At 65.4% G+C, this 11969-nt stretch overlaps 2 protein-coding genes across 2 annotated transcripts; both read left to right on the top strand.

Annotated features, from left to right (window-relative positions):
- Nucleotides 1-240: 240 nt before the first annotated feature.
- Nucleotides 241-2157, top strand: EMIHUDRAFT_430070 (hypothetical protein; the record flags this gene model as incomplete). Its single annotated transcript, XM_005779804.1, has 4 exons — nucleotides 241-945; nucleotides 1019-1025; nucleotides 1083-1720; nucleotides 1843-2157. The coding sequence occupies 4 exons, from the start codon at nucleotides 241-243 to the stop codon at nucleotides 2155-2157; spliced, it is 1665 nt and encodes a 554-aa protein (XP_005779861.1).
- An 834-nt stretch (nucleotides 2158-2991) lies between these two features.
- Nucleotides 2992-3457, top strand: EMIHUDRAFT_235762 (hypothetical protein; the record flags this gene model as incomplete). Its single annotated transcript, XM_005779803.1, has 2 exons — nucleotides 2992-3300; nucleotides 3377-3457. The coding sequence occupies 2 exons, from the start codon at nucleotides 2992-2994 to the stop codon at nucleotides 3455-3457; spliced, it is 390 nt and encodes a 129-aa protein (XP_005779860.1).
- Nucleotides 3458-11969: the final 8512 nt, after the last annotated feature.

The following is an 11969-nucleotide window of genomic DNA, read 5'->3' as shown; positions in this document are numbered from 1 at the left end:
CTAGTGGTGCTTTGTGGCAGCACATTGTGCTTTGTGGCAGCACGGGTGCGGTGCCCGAGACCGCTCGCGCGAGGACGACTCTTCTGACGCCCACTGCGATCATTTGCCGCCAAGTCATATCGTTGCTCAGGTCCACTCTCTCTTCGAACACTTGTACCTCCACGGATGATGCTGGCGCTGGGGTCCCCTTGGTGCATCGCTTCTCTCTGGCCCGCGGAGTGGTCGTGGTGACAGATATATATGCCTCCGCGCAAGAGAGAGCGAGCGAGCGCGCGCACTCGCTCCAGCGCGAGGTCGGAGCAGAGCCAGGGCCGCGCCGCGGGCTCACGAAGCAAAGGCGGGCCTGGCAAGGCGTGTGCTGCGAGCGCTGCGAGCGCGAGTCTGTCCGCGACCGCGGCTCAGGAGGAGTCGGACGACGACGCCGCGGCCGCCACGGCCCGGCCGCAGGAGACCGGCACAGCGCTCTCGTGCGTGCTCAAGGTGTACTGCACCTCAGTGCGTCCAAACTTTGCGCAACCCTGGCAGATGAAGAGGCAGCAGGAATCCACCAGCTCCGGCTTCATCTTGCGCGATGAGCAAATCTTCCCGGCCAGGGGCATCATCATCCTCACGAACGCGCACAGCGTCGCGCACAGCGTCACCGTGCGCGTTCGCAAGCACGGCTCGCCAGTCAAGCACGTGGCCAAGGTGCTGCACATCGGCCACGAGTGCGACGTGGCCGTCCTGGTGGTGGAGGACCCGGCCTTTTACGACGACCTCCCGGAGCCGCTGCAGCTCGGGCACACGGCGCGGCTCCAAGACCCGGTCACGGTGGTCGGCTACCCCACCGGAGGGGACAACCTGAGCGTGACGGTCGGCGTCGTCTCTCGTGTCGACGTGCAGGCGTACTCGCACTCGAGCGAGCGCTTCCTCACGCTGCAGATCGACGCGGCGATCAACGCAGGCGTGCCCGTCCTCTCCCCCCGCCGCTCTTCCGAGATTCCCTCGAGGGGCGCGAGACGGCCCGAGATGGCCCGAGAGGTGGCGTGCCCTTCCTGTCCCGCGCGGACGGCGGCGCTCAGCCGGGCACGCCGCCGTCGCAGGCAACTCGGGCGGGCCCGCACTCAAGGCGGGGCGCTGCGTCGGCATCGCGTTTGAGACGCTGGACGACGCGGAGAACATCGGCTACCTGATCCCGGCCGCGGTGGTGGCCCGCTTCCTCGACGACCTCCGCTCGCACGGAGAGTACACGCGCTGGTGCTCGCTCGGCTTCTCGTGGCAGCCGGTGGAGAGCCCGGCGCTGCGCTCGCACCTCAAGCTGGGGGAGGGGCGGTCGGGCGTGTACGTCGGCGAGGTGTACCCCACCGGCGCTGCGAGCGGCGTGCTCCGCGAGGGAGACGTGGTGCTCCGCCTCGGAGGGCAGCCGATCGCCGACGACGGCACCGTCCCGTTCGAGCCAGCGGCCGAGGTTCGCGGCGGCGCCTCGTGCCGCTCGCAGCGCGTCTCGTTCGACGCGCTGCTGCTCCGCCACTTTGTGGGCGACTCGATCGCCGCGCACGTGCTGCGGGGCGGCGCCGAGCGGCAGGTGCGGCTGCCGCTCGGCTGCCACCACCCGCTGGTGCCGCTGCACCTGCACGAGGAGCGTCCCTCGTACGTCGTCTGCGGCGGCGCCGTCTTCACTGCGCTCTCGCAGCCCTACCTGCAGCACGAGTGGGGAAAGGCGTGGGAGCGGCGGGCGCCCGTCTCCCTCGTCGCCAAGGCGCTCAACGGCTCCAAAGCGCAGCGCGGCGAGCAGGCGGGTCACGCCCCCCTCCCCCTTCCCTGCTCTGGTGCTCGCCATCCGCGAGGGGCGCGACTCTCCAGCCGCTCCGCCTCGCCCGAAAGGTGGTCCTCCTCTCGCAGCTGCTCGGCCACGAGTGCGTGCGTGGCTACGACAGCGCGCTGCTCGCAAACTCGATGGTGCGGGCGCTCAACGGCGTCCCCATCCTCTGCCTCGCGCAGCTGGCGCAGCTCGTCCGCGCCTGCCGCCAGCGCTCGCTCCGCTTCGACCTCGAGGAGAGCCGCGTGCTCGTCCTCGACACTGCGCAGGCGCGCGGCGCGGAGGCGGAGATCCTGCAACAGCACAACATCCCCGAGCCGGTGCTGATCAACGAGAGGGACGCGGCGCTGTTACGGTGATTTTGGGTGGGGTTTGGTGATGAAGCGTAATTTGGCTAATTAGTAACAGTTGGCACCTAATGTGCGCAGAGCGCACCGCGGTAGAGTCTAGACTGATTTTCAGAAAGTCGCCTCGGGCACAAACGAACACTGGCGCTGGGAGTACAGGTGCTGGGGATCACAATGGTATGTATGTACGGGGTGTGGAGGGTGAGTTGAACAGGGGTTGTGCGCCAAGCGCAAGCCCTCCTGCTCGGCTCCAGCGAGTAGACAAGTGTTACCATCAACAGAGGAGAAGGATATGACCAGGGCTGATGTGACCAAGCGCTGGTAGCGTGGTTTTACCAGGGCCAGTGAGGGCGAGCCCATCGCTGTCACAGCTGTGGCAGCCGCACAGTAGGCTGTGTCAACTGTGCAGAGTGTGTGAGCAGCAGAGGAGCTGCTCTCCAGGCTTCTGTCGCAAAGAGCTGCATGCCACCGAAAGCGCTGTCGAGGTTCGCCGAGCGCGGCGCAGGTTGGGGGACACCGCCACCGACGAGCGCGTTGGACTTTTCACTCCGGACAAAAAACGCGGCACAGCGGACGGTGCGGGGCGTGCCGCAAACATAGCGGCGAGGCGCGGGACCGTCTGTGGCGAAGTGGGTCGCGTCCCCCGATTTTGTTGAACCCAGCATCCACACCCTTTACAAAGAGAGAGAGACTACAAAGAGAGAGGATTTACCGGACAACATTACGCAAAAGCATGCGCGACTTGCACTCTTTCGTGCCACTCGCTCGCGGGTGCGCGGGGCATGGCCTCCCGCGCGGCTCGCGCTCACTCGGCCTGCCTCCGCCTCACGGCTGGCTGAACACGCCATGGGTCCGCCTGGTGCAGCGCTGCTCGCTCGCTGCGCTGCAGAAAGCTGCGAGAAGCAGGGTGGCCTCCTGAGCTTGAGCATGGCGCAGCGCGGCTGCTGGTGCTCGAGGGCGGCCGTGCAGTGGCGTGAGGGCCTGATTGGTGGTGACCTCGTGCTGCTTCAGCGTGCGCAGCATGCTCCCTCACCCGGTGCTGAGACATGCTGGTGGGCGACTGGCGCCAGCTTCTCAGTGCTATCCCTGGCGTTGTGCAGCATGTCGCAATACTCCTGCTGCGCTGACCGGCGCGCGGCGCGCGTCGTGCCGCGAGTGGAGCGAGAGGCTCGAGGCGCGCGGCTGTCGGTCAACCCTGCGGCGCATGCGCGCCGCCAAGGCTGCTCGACAGGCGACTGGCATTGTGGCGACGCGGTCGCCGTTACTCCAACTTTGCTTTGCCGATCAAAAGCGCCCGTCCTTTGCTTTTTAGCCGCCGAAATTTAGCTGGGTGTTTTTTCTTTATAGGCGTCTGCAACTTCCAAGCTGCGTATTCTTTCTTGTATTATCGTCGAGTAGTGCAGGTACTCCGTGGGGGCAGTATGTATTCTTGTAAGATGTGCGTATTCTCGTCTCACTGGCTCCGAGTAGAAAAAGAAAGAAAACATGTTACTCGTAGTGTCCGTGTCCACTAGCTCGAGGTGCTCTGGCGGGTGCACCAGTTCGCGTCGGAGCAGCCGAAGAGCTTGGGGTCGGCGACGCGCTCGTAGTGGAGGCCGAGGTCCTGCGTGCCGATGAGGTAGATGAGGCAGCGCTCGGCGGCGGCCTCGATGTTCGCGTCGGGCCAAGCCATGCAGCGCGCCAGCTGCGAGACGGTGTACTGGATGTCGGGGCGCGCGTTGGTGGCGAACATGAGGCTGCCGATGAGGCACTGGCAGCGCTGGAGGAGCTGCGGGTCGGGCGCGGTCTTCTTCTCGGCTGCGCTGATGACGATGGACGGGAGGTCCTTGTCCGCGGGCACCTTGTAGCCCGCGTGCGTGACGCCTGACGGGAAGAAGCGCGCGCGCAGCGTGTCGATGTACTTGCTGGCAGACAGCTTGAAACCGGTCTGCGTCTTGGTGATGTTGAGCCCGAGGAACTCGTGCACCTTTCCCTCGTGGACCTTGAGCGGCTTGCCGACGTGCTTGTTGAAGTGCTCGATGTACTCGTGCGCGAGCGCCCTGCCAGCGGTGGTCCCGGAGTGGAAGATGCCGAAGTCGTCCACGTAGATGACGACGATGAGTTTCGTGCTGTTGCGGGTGAGGACGAAGCAGCTCGGGTCCGCCTCGGACTGAACGAGCCCAGGAAACGCCTTGTTGATGGACTTGACGTGGTTCCACCAAGCGTTACCTGCGGATGGTGCGCCGTAGAGGTTGCCGACCTCGCACACCATGTCCTTCTCCTCGCCGGTGATGGGGTCGATGTAGCAGTACTCGGGCTTGCCCTTGAGCCCCTTCGGCATCTCGCAGTACCAGGTCTCGCCCTCCCCGCGCTCCGCCCAGGTGTACGCCATGGGCTGGTCGCACGTGATGAGTTCCATGTCCTCCTGCGCGGCCACGTTGAGCACGGTGCGGGTCGTGCCGTAGCGGACGACGCTCGCGAAGGTCTTGGTGAAGTCGACGCCGGGCCGCATCAGGTTGCCCATGACACAGCCGCGCCACTTGCACCGGCCGTCGGACTTCCGGGAGGCGATCTCCTTCAGCGGGAGGACGCGCACCTTGGCGGGGCGGCGCATGGGCTTGAGCGTGCCGTTCTGGATGAGGCCGAGGAACTCGGTGTCATACGCCTTGTACCACGCGTCGCGCAGCTTGGGGTCGCGGATGTTGGCGATGTCCTTGTAGTGCTTGGGCACGATGTTGTCCGGCATGGGCATGATCTGGCCGTCCACGCTCGACATGTACGCGACGCACTGGTCCGTGGTGTTGCGGTAGACCGACGACGATGGGGATGCGGCCGCCGCAGCCGCCCAGATGCCGAAGGGCGTGGCATTGGCGGCGAGGCGGGCGTTGAGCATGTTGTTGTACTCGCCCGTCGAGACGCCGCCGCGGCTGCGGGTGGTGCGCGGCGCAGGCGCACCCGCTGCGGGCGGGTTGACGTTGCCGTCGTTGGCCGGGTCTGGCATGATCACCACCTCCTCGTCGAGGGTCAGCCCCCCGGCGTGGTTGTCGGTGGTGGGGAGGAAGACGGAGTCGCCGCGGGTCACGTTGTTGTCGAGCGTAGCCTTGTCCGACTCGTCGGGCGTCTCGTCCGCGGTCACAGGCTCCGGCCACGCGCCCTCGATGTCCGTCGGGGTGAGGTCGGAGGTAGGAGCACGGTACTCGATGCCGTTCCAGAGCTCGTTGACGCAGAATGTCGCCTGCGTGGTGGTGCCGATGTGCCCCTTGCGCGGACCCTCGGTGATGACGTACTTCCAGCCGGGCGAAGTGCGCGAGATGCCGAGGAAGGCCGCCATCTCGCCCGTGGGTGAGACACCGTTCGCCACAAGGTGGGAGGGCGACTTGACGATCATCTTGCACGCCCACGGGTAGAACATGTTCATCTTGGGGCGCTGCCCGGTCTTGAGCTCGTACGCTGACTTGCCGGTGTCGCGCACGGCGAAGGTGGCGTTGGCGATGGTGGCCGCGTACACCCAGGCGTAGCCCCAGTACTGGTAGAGCTGGGCGGCGCCATGCCCCCCTGCGCGTGCCATCATCTCCCGCACGATTCTGCCGCAGGTAGCGTTCGCACGCTCGCACGCCCCATTCTGCCACGGCTCGTAGGGGCAGCTGTTGCGGAGGGTGATGCCGTACTTGAGGCAGAGCTCGCGCACGGCGCTGGAGTTGAGGACGACCTCGTTGTCGCAGAACGCAACTCCTCCGCGGAACGTGTGGCCGTCCTTTCCCTCGTTCTCGGCGAAGTACTTGCGCAGGTAGGCAGGCGTCTGGCCCTTGGTCTGCAGGATGTACGGCGTGATGGTGCTGGTGTGCTCGTCGACGACCATGAGTGCGTAGCGGTGCCCATCGACGCCTACCACACCCGCGCACCACCCGCAGCCGCGGCGGGTTGACGTTGCCGTCGTTGGCCGGGTCTGGCATGATCACCACCTCCTCGTCGAGGGTCAGCCCCCCGGCGTGGTTGTCGGTGGTGGGGAGGAAGACGGAGTCGCCGCGGGTCACGTTGTTGTCGAGCGTAGCCTTGTCCGACTCGTCGGGCGTCTCGTCCGCGGTCACAGGCTCCGGCCACGCGCCCTCGATGTCCGTCGGGGTGAGGTCGGAGGTAGGAGCACGGTACTCGATGCCGTTCCAGAGCTCGTTGACGCAGAATGTCGCCTGCGTGGTGGTGCCGATGTGCCCCTTGCGCGGACCCTCGGTGATGACGTACTTCCAGCCGGGCGAAGTGCGCGAGATGCCGAGGAAGGCCGCCATCTCGCCCGTGGGTGAGACACCGTTCGCCACAAGGTGGGAGGGCGACTTGACGATCATCTTGCACGCCCACGGGTAGAACATGTTCATCTTGGGGCGCTGCCCGGTCTTGAGCTCGTACGCTGACTTGCCGGTGTCGCGCACGGCGAAGGTGGCGTTGGCGATGGTGGCCGCGTACACCCAGGCGTAGCCCCAGTACTGGTAGAGCTGGGCGGCGCCATGCCCCCCTGCGCGTGCCATCATCTCCCGCACGATCCTGCCGCAGGTAGCGTTCGCACGCTCGCACGCCCCATTCTGCCACGGCTCGTAGGGGCAGCTGTTGCGGAGGGTGATGCCGTACTTGAGGCAGAGCTCGCGCACGGCGCTGGAGTTGAGGACGACCTCGTTGTCGCAGAACGCAACTCCTCCGCGGAACGTGTGGCCGTCCTTTCCCTCGTTCTCGGCGAAGTACTTGCGCAGGTAGGCAGGCGTCTGGCCCTTGGTCTGCAGGATGTACGGCGTGATGGTGCTGGTGTGCTCGTCGACGACCATGAGTGCGTAGCGGTGCCCATCGACGCCTACCACACCCTTGGGCGACCAGAGGTCGTAGTGCGACGAGCCCCCGAAGCGAGTGGCCAGTGGCCGGCCGGTGCTGCGCCGCGCGTGGTACTTGGCGTTCGCCTGCAGCGCGGCGTCGTCGAGGCCCTCGTTGCGGTCCATCTTGGAGAGGTCCGGCACGCCGTCCGCGATCTTGCTGAGGTCCTTTAGCGCGTCGCCGGAGATGCACAGGGCGTGCCGCCAGAAGGTGCCATCCGTCGGGCGCCGCCCCGGCTTGCCGCGCACGATGGCCTTGGCGGCGTTGGCGCCGACGGATGCGCCGAGCGGCATCAGGTGGATGTTGAAGTCCTCCCCGAAGTAGATGGTCTGCCCGGAGGGGTAGTTGAAGCGTGGTGGGCAGAGGTCGAAGCGGACCACGATGTTCTGCGCCTTGCACTCCTTGACGCTGACGAGAGGCATGGCGAGTCCGGGCGCGTACAGCGCGTTCACCCACTCGGTGTTCACAACCTTGGTGTCCTGCGGCTTGGTCGGGTCAGCCAGCGCGAAGGCGTACGCGGTGCCGACGCCCTTCGCCTTGAGGTAGTCGTTGTTTGCGCAGCGGATGTAGATGGGCTTCTCGGGCTCGCGCCACCCGTGAGGGAAGTAGTCGGGCGTCGGGAACATGTTCATGCCCGCCTTGGAGTCGACGCCAGCGGCATACGATCCCAGCATGTTCACACCGGCGGTCGTGTCGTACGCGTCGACGACCTTGACATGCCCGACAAGCGCGTGTGCCTGCATCGCGTCCATGCGCGCCACGTACATGGCGAGCATGATGCACGTGTACGAGAGGACGAGCGGGACCGTCTTGGGCACGTCGATGTCATTCACCGCGCGGAACATGTCGCCCGCGACCTTGCGGTAGATCGGCTGGAGCGGGTCCTCCTCGATGGCGTACTCAGCTCCGCCACCTGAGCCAGTCGCCGGCCCGGTGGACAGCTCGAGGGGTAGTGCGGTGACGGACTCGACCATCACGCCCATGTTCGAGGGCTCGTCCACGGCGTCGGCCACAGGCGTGCCGATCGAGGCAGGCGAGCCCATGTAGACCGGGATGAGGCATGCGAGCAGGACGAGTAGGATGGAAGCGCCGATGTACGGGCGAGGCAGCGCGGTGACGAACGAGGTGAACTTGACCCACAGCCCGCCGCGCGCCCGTGCCTCCGCCGCATTGCGCGCCGCCGTCTTGGCCTTGAGGATGGCGGGCGTGTCGGTGGGGTTGGAGTCGGGGAAGGTGTCCTCGACCTGGTCGGTGCCGACGCCAGCGACAAAGCCGCCGACGATGCCGTCCGGGTCGAATGTGCGGGTGACAGAGTCGGCCAGCGCCGCCCGCACCTCCTCGTGGTCGGTCGCGGTGGAGTCCGACTTCTTGAAGGGGTCGTGCGGGAGGGTGCGGCCGGGGGACTTGGCGCACACCTTCTTGTACGAGGACTGGGCCATGCGCACCTTCGTCTCGTGGTCGATGCGGTCGGGGAGTTCCTCGAGCACCTTGGCGACAGGGACCCCCTTGCAGATGAGGTCGCCGATGCACTTGCCACCGTGCAACCCATTGCAGTGGGGGCACGGCTTGCGCCCAGCGGCTGCGCGGCCGCCGCGGTCCCCGCCGCCCTTGTCGGACTTGATCTGCGCCTGGAGAGCGGCGACCTGGGACTCGGCGGCCGCGAGCTTCTCCTTGAGCACGCCTTGCGAGGCAATCTCCGCCTCGAACGCCGCCTGCGCAGCCGCCTTGGCCTCGTTGGCGCGGTCCGCGTTGTCTTGGTCGAGGATGCCCTGCATCGCGAGCGTGGACGCCTTGAGGCCGTACGTCTTGCCCGATTGCGCGGCGAGTTGGCGCTGTATGCCGATCTGCACGCGCATGTTTGCGCCGAGCGTGGCCCCCTTGGCGGCGATCGCGTCGAGGATGTATTCCTCGATCACCTCGTCGGGGAGGTGCCACTGGGAGTCCTTGAGCAACTTGTTCGCCTGCTCGATGCCCGTCTTGAACTTGGCGAGGCTCGCGGACGTGAGGTCCTTGAGAGCGTCGGGGGAGTACGCCTTCTCGAGATCCGCGCGCAGCGCCTTCGTGCGCACGTTCTTGGAGTTCGTGTCCTCCGACTCGATGAGCGACTTGATCGCCGCGATGCCCTTCTTGATGTCGTCGTAGTGGTCGGCGTCCTCGTCCGCCAACATCTCGGCGAGCGTGTCGTAAGGAGATCGCCTCCCGGAAGTCCGACGGCCGATGCAAGTGGCGCGGCTGTGTCATGGGCAACCTGATGCGGCCCGGCGTCGACTTCACCAAGACCTTCGCGAGCGTGGTCCGCTACGGCACGACCCGCACCGTGCTCAACGTGGCCGCGCAGGAGGACATGGAGCTCATCACGTGCGACCAGCCCATGGCGTACACCTGGGCGGAGCGCGGGGAGGGCGAGACCTGGTACTGCGAGATGCCGAAGGGGCTCAAGGGCAAGCCCGAGTACTGCTACATCGATCCCATCACCGGCGAGGAGAAGGACATGGTGTGCGAGGTCGGCAACCTCTACGGCGCACCATCCGCAGGTAACGCTTGGTGGAACCACGTCAGATCCGCATTGAGATCAGGAAAAGGAGGGGTGAGCGAAGGCGCACGCACCTCCGCTCCGACTTGCCCGCCGAGAACATCCGCTTCCGGCAATAAAGTACCGGTCGCCACATATAAAGTAGCGCCCTCTCGGACGTCAGGTCTGCTGGACGACGCCTGTCGAGGCGATGTGCGAACGGTCAGCCGGGGCGGCCCACGGGCGCGCGGTGAGAGGGCGGGCTTGCGCGCACGACTGGCCGCGGCGGTGCTCCCGGCGGCGCGCGCGGCGGTTTGGGCATCGCGCACGTATAGGGCCGGGCGCAGGCCGGGGCGCGCAGGGGGTGAGCGGAGAGGGCCGTTTGGCAAGTCAAATGCCAGCTGGGTTTGGGGAGTTGGCTGAGTCCGGGACTCTCCGCTGAAGGGTACCAGCGGCCAAAGGGGTCGATTTCTCGACCTCCCGAATTCTCCGGGTAAGGGCGGTCCCCGGCATTATTTAGGGTGCTAATCACGAATCCAAGGCCAGAAACACGCCGCAAGATCATCCTACAGGTGTACTCGGTAACTCCATGGCCCATAATCGGCGCCGTCGTCACCGCCGCCAGCCGGCCCGAGCGGCGGCCCGACGGCGGACCGGGTTGCCCCGACGGAGGGACGCTTGGTCTTGACGGGCGTGAGGCCGGATCCGCCATTCCGCTCCCGCTTGTCGCGCTCTCCGGGTCCGGACATCCGCCCGAAATGGTGCACATCGATGGGCAAGCCAAGGCAAGGTGCCTGAAGAAGGAGCAAAAAGCAAAAACGGCCGTACACCGCCGAATATTTCTCGGATTTATTTTGCATGACCTGATCGGAATTTGCAGCGGCACCTCTCTGCGCGTCCTGAACCGACTTTGAACAGCGCTGCGGCTCGGACCGCGCAAGGCTGGACACGGGGGCTACCGCCTCCGTAAAGCAAAATAAATGGAGCAGCACGAAAGGACTTACGACAGTGAACCGCTAGTGGCCCCTGCCCCCTGCCCTAAATAAAGCTGAAGCTGAAGTCGTACGGCTTTACCTTGTTCACCTTTTTGTGCATCATGTTTTCAACTAGTTTTCAACCTGCATCATGCTAGCATCATGTCAGGCTTCATGCACGATGTGCACACCTACTACGGTGCTCTTTATCAGTACAGTGTACGGTGGAGGGTGCTCTCTGGGTGCTCTCTATCAGTTCCCGGTACGGGGTAGAAAGAGAGCGATTAGCAGTCGTCCCCATGCGCGCGCGCCTAGCACTTAATTGTCTTCGCGCTGCGACCCATCCGAGTCAGGACGTCCTTGGGAAGCGCAAGGGAAGCGTGTGCCAGAGATGAACATGCTCTGCTGTTCATCGTCTCGTCGCTTGTTTTGACTCTTGGACAGGCTGCGCTAGCCTTGCTGCTGCAGCATCGCGATGGCCGCAAGCGCTTGCTGCTCGGCCTCATCGGTTCCAAAGCTTCGGTCTCCAGCAGACTGGATGCCCACCATGAACCCGCGAGTGTCTTGCAGAAGAGGCCCACCTGTTGGGTAACCAGCCTCTTGTGCCTGCGCACAGCTTTGGCAGCACAGCTGCAGGGCCACCGTCCCGATGCAGATGTTAATCTTTTGGCCGGATGCGTACTCGCCGCATCCGGTGCTGCTCTCGCAGATGGTGGTGGCTTTGCTGATGTCGGCGCACGACTCGACGTTTGCGGCGTTCATCTGTTTTGCAAGCTGTTGAATCACGTTGGGCGGGCTGTCCACGCACTCCTTGCTCACGCCGAACTCGAGCGAGCGGGCCGGCACAGCCGGCATGCTCGCGGCACCAGCCGCGCCGGCCAGGAGCAGCAGCACCTTCATCAAACAACTTGATGGGGACCTGTCCGTTTGGGTGTGATTTATATATATATATTTTTTTTGAGCTAGACTTCGTTGTTAATAGGTACAAGCGAAGGCACACACGACATGACGCCAAACACACGATTGCACGCACCGCACCGCACCTCGCACCCGCGCCCGCCGCCCCCCCGACCCCCGCCCCGCCTAGGTGGGAAAGAGATGAGGAGATGGGACAGCGTAGGAGGAGCACGAGCACGTATGGGAGGGTTCAATGATGCGCCACGCTGCCCGGCGTCTCTCACTTTCCGGGACAGCCCCGCCCTTGTGAGGCAGGAAAGTGACGGCTACCCCGTACGCGCCTGCCGCTCTACTCGACGCCGACCGCCCATCCCCCCTCCTCGTTCCCCCCTCGGCGAGCCGATGATCGCCGAGCCTCTGTCCTGCGCGCCCCCGAGCCCCCCCCCCCCCCCCCCTCTAAGCTCTCGCGAGCTGCTAAGAATGGCGAGTTCCAGTTCCCTGGCGTTGCGCGGCGGGGGTCGACCACGATCTCAGACAAGACTGCGGCATGTGCTTGGCGCGCCCTGAGGGGGACTGCCCGGTCCTTCCAGGCGCGAGAGAGGGGGGAT

The sequence above is a fragment of the Emiliania huxleyi genome (assembly GCF_000372725.1).
Source record: "Emiliania huxleyi CCMP1516 unplaced genomic scaffold EMIHUscaffold_225, whole genome shotgun sequence".
Lineage (NCBI taxonomy): Eukaryota > Haptophyta > Isochrysidales > Noelaerhabdaceae > Emiliania > Emiliania huxleyi.
The sequence above is the reverse complement of the archived record's forward strand: the minus strand, read 5'-3'. Positions and strand labels throughout refer to the sequence as shown.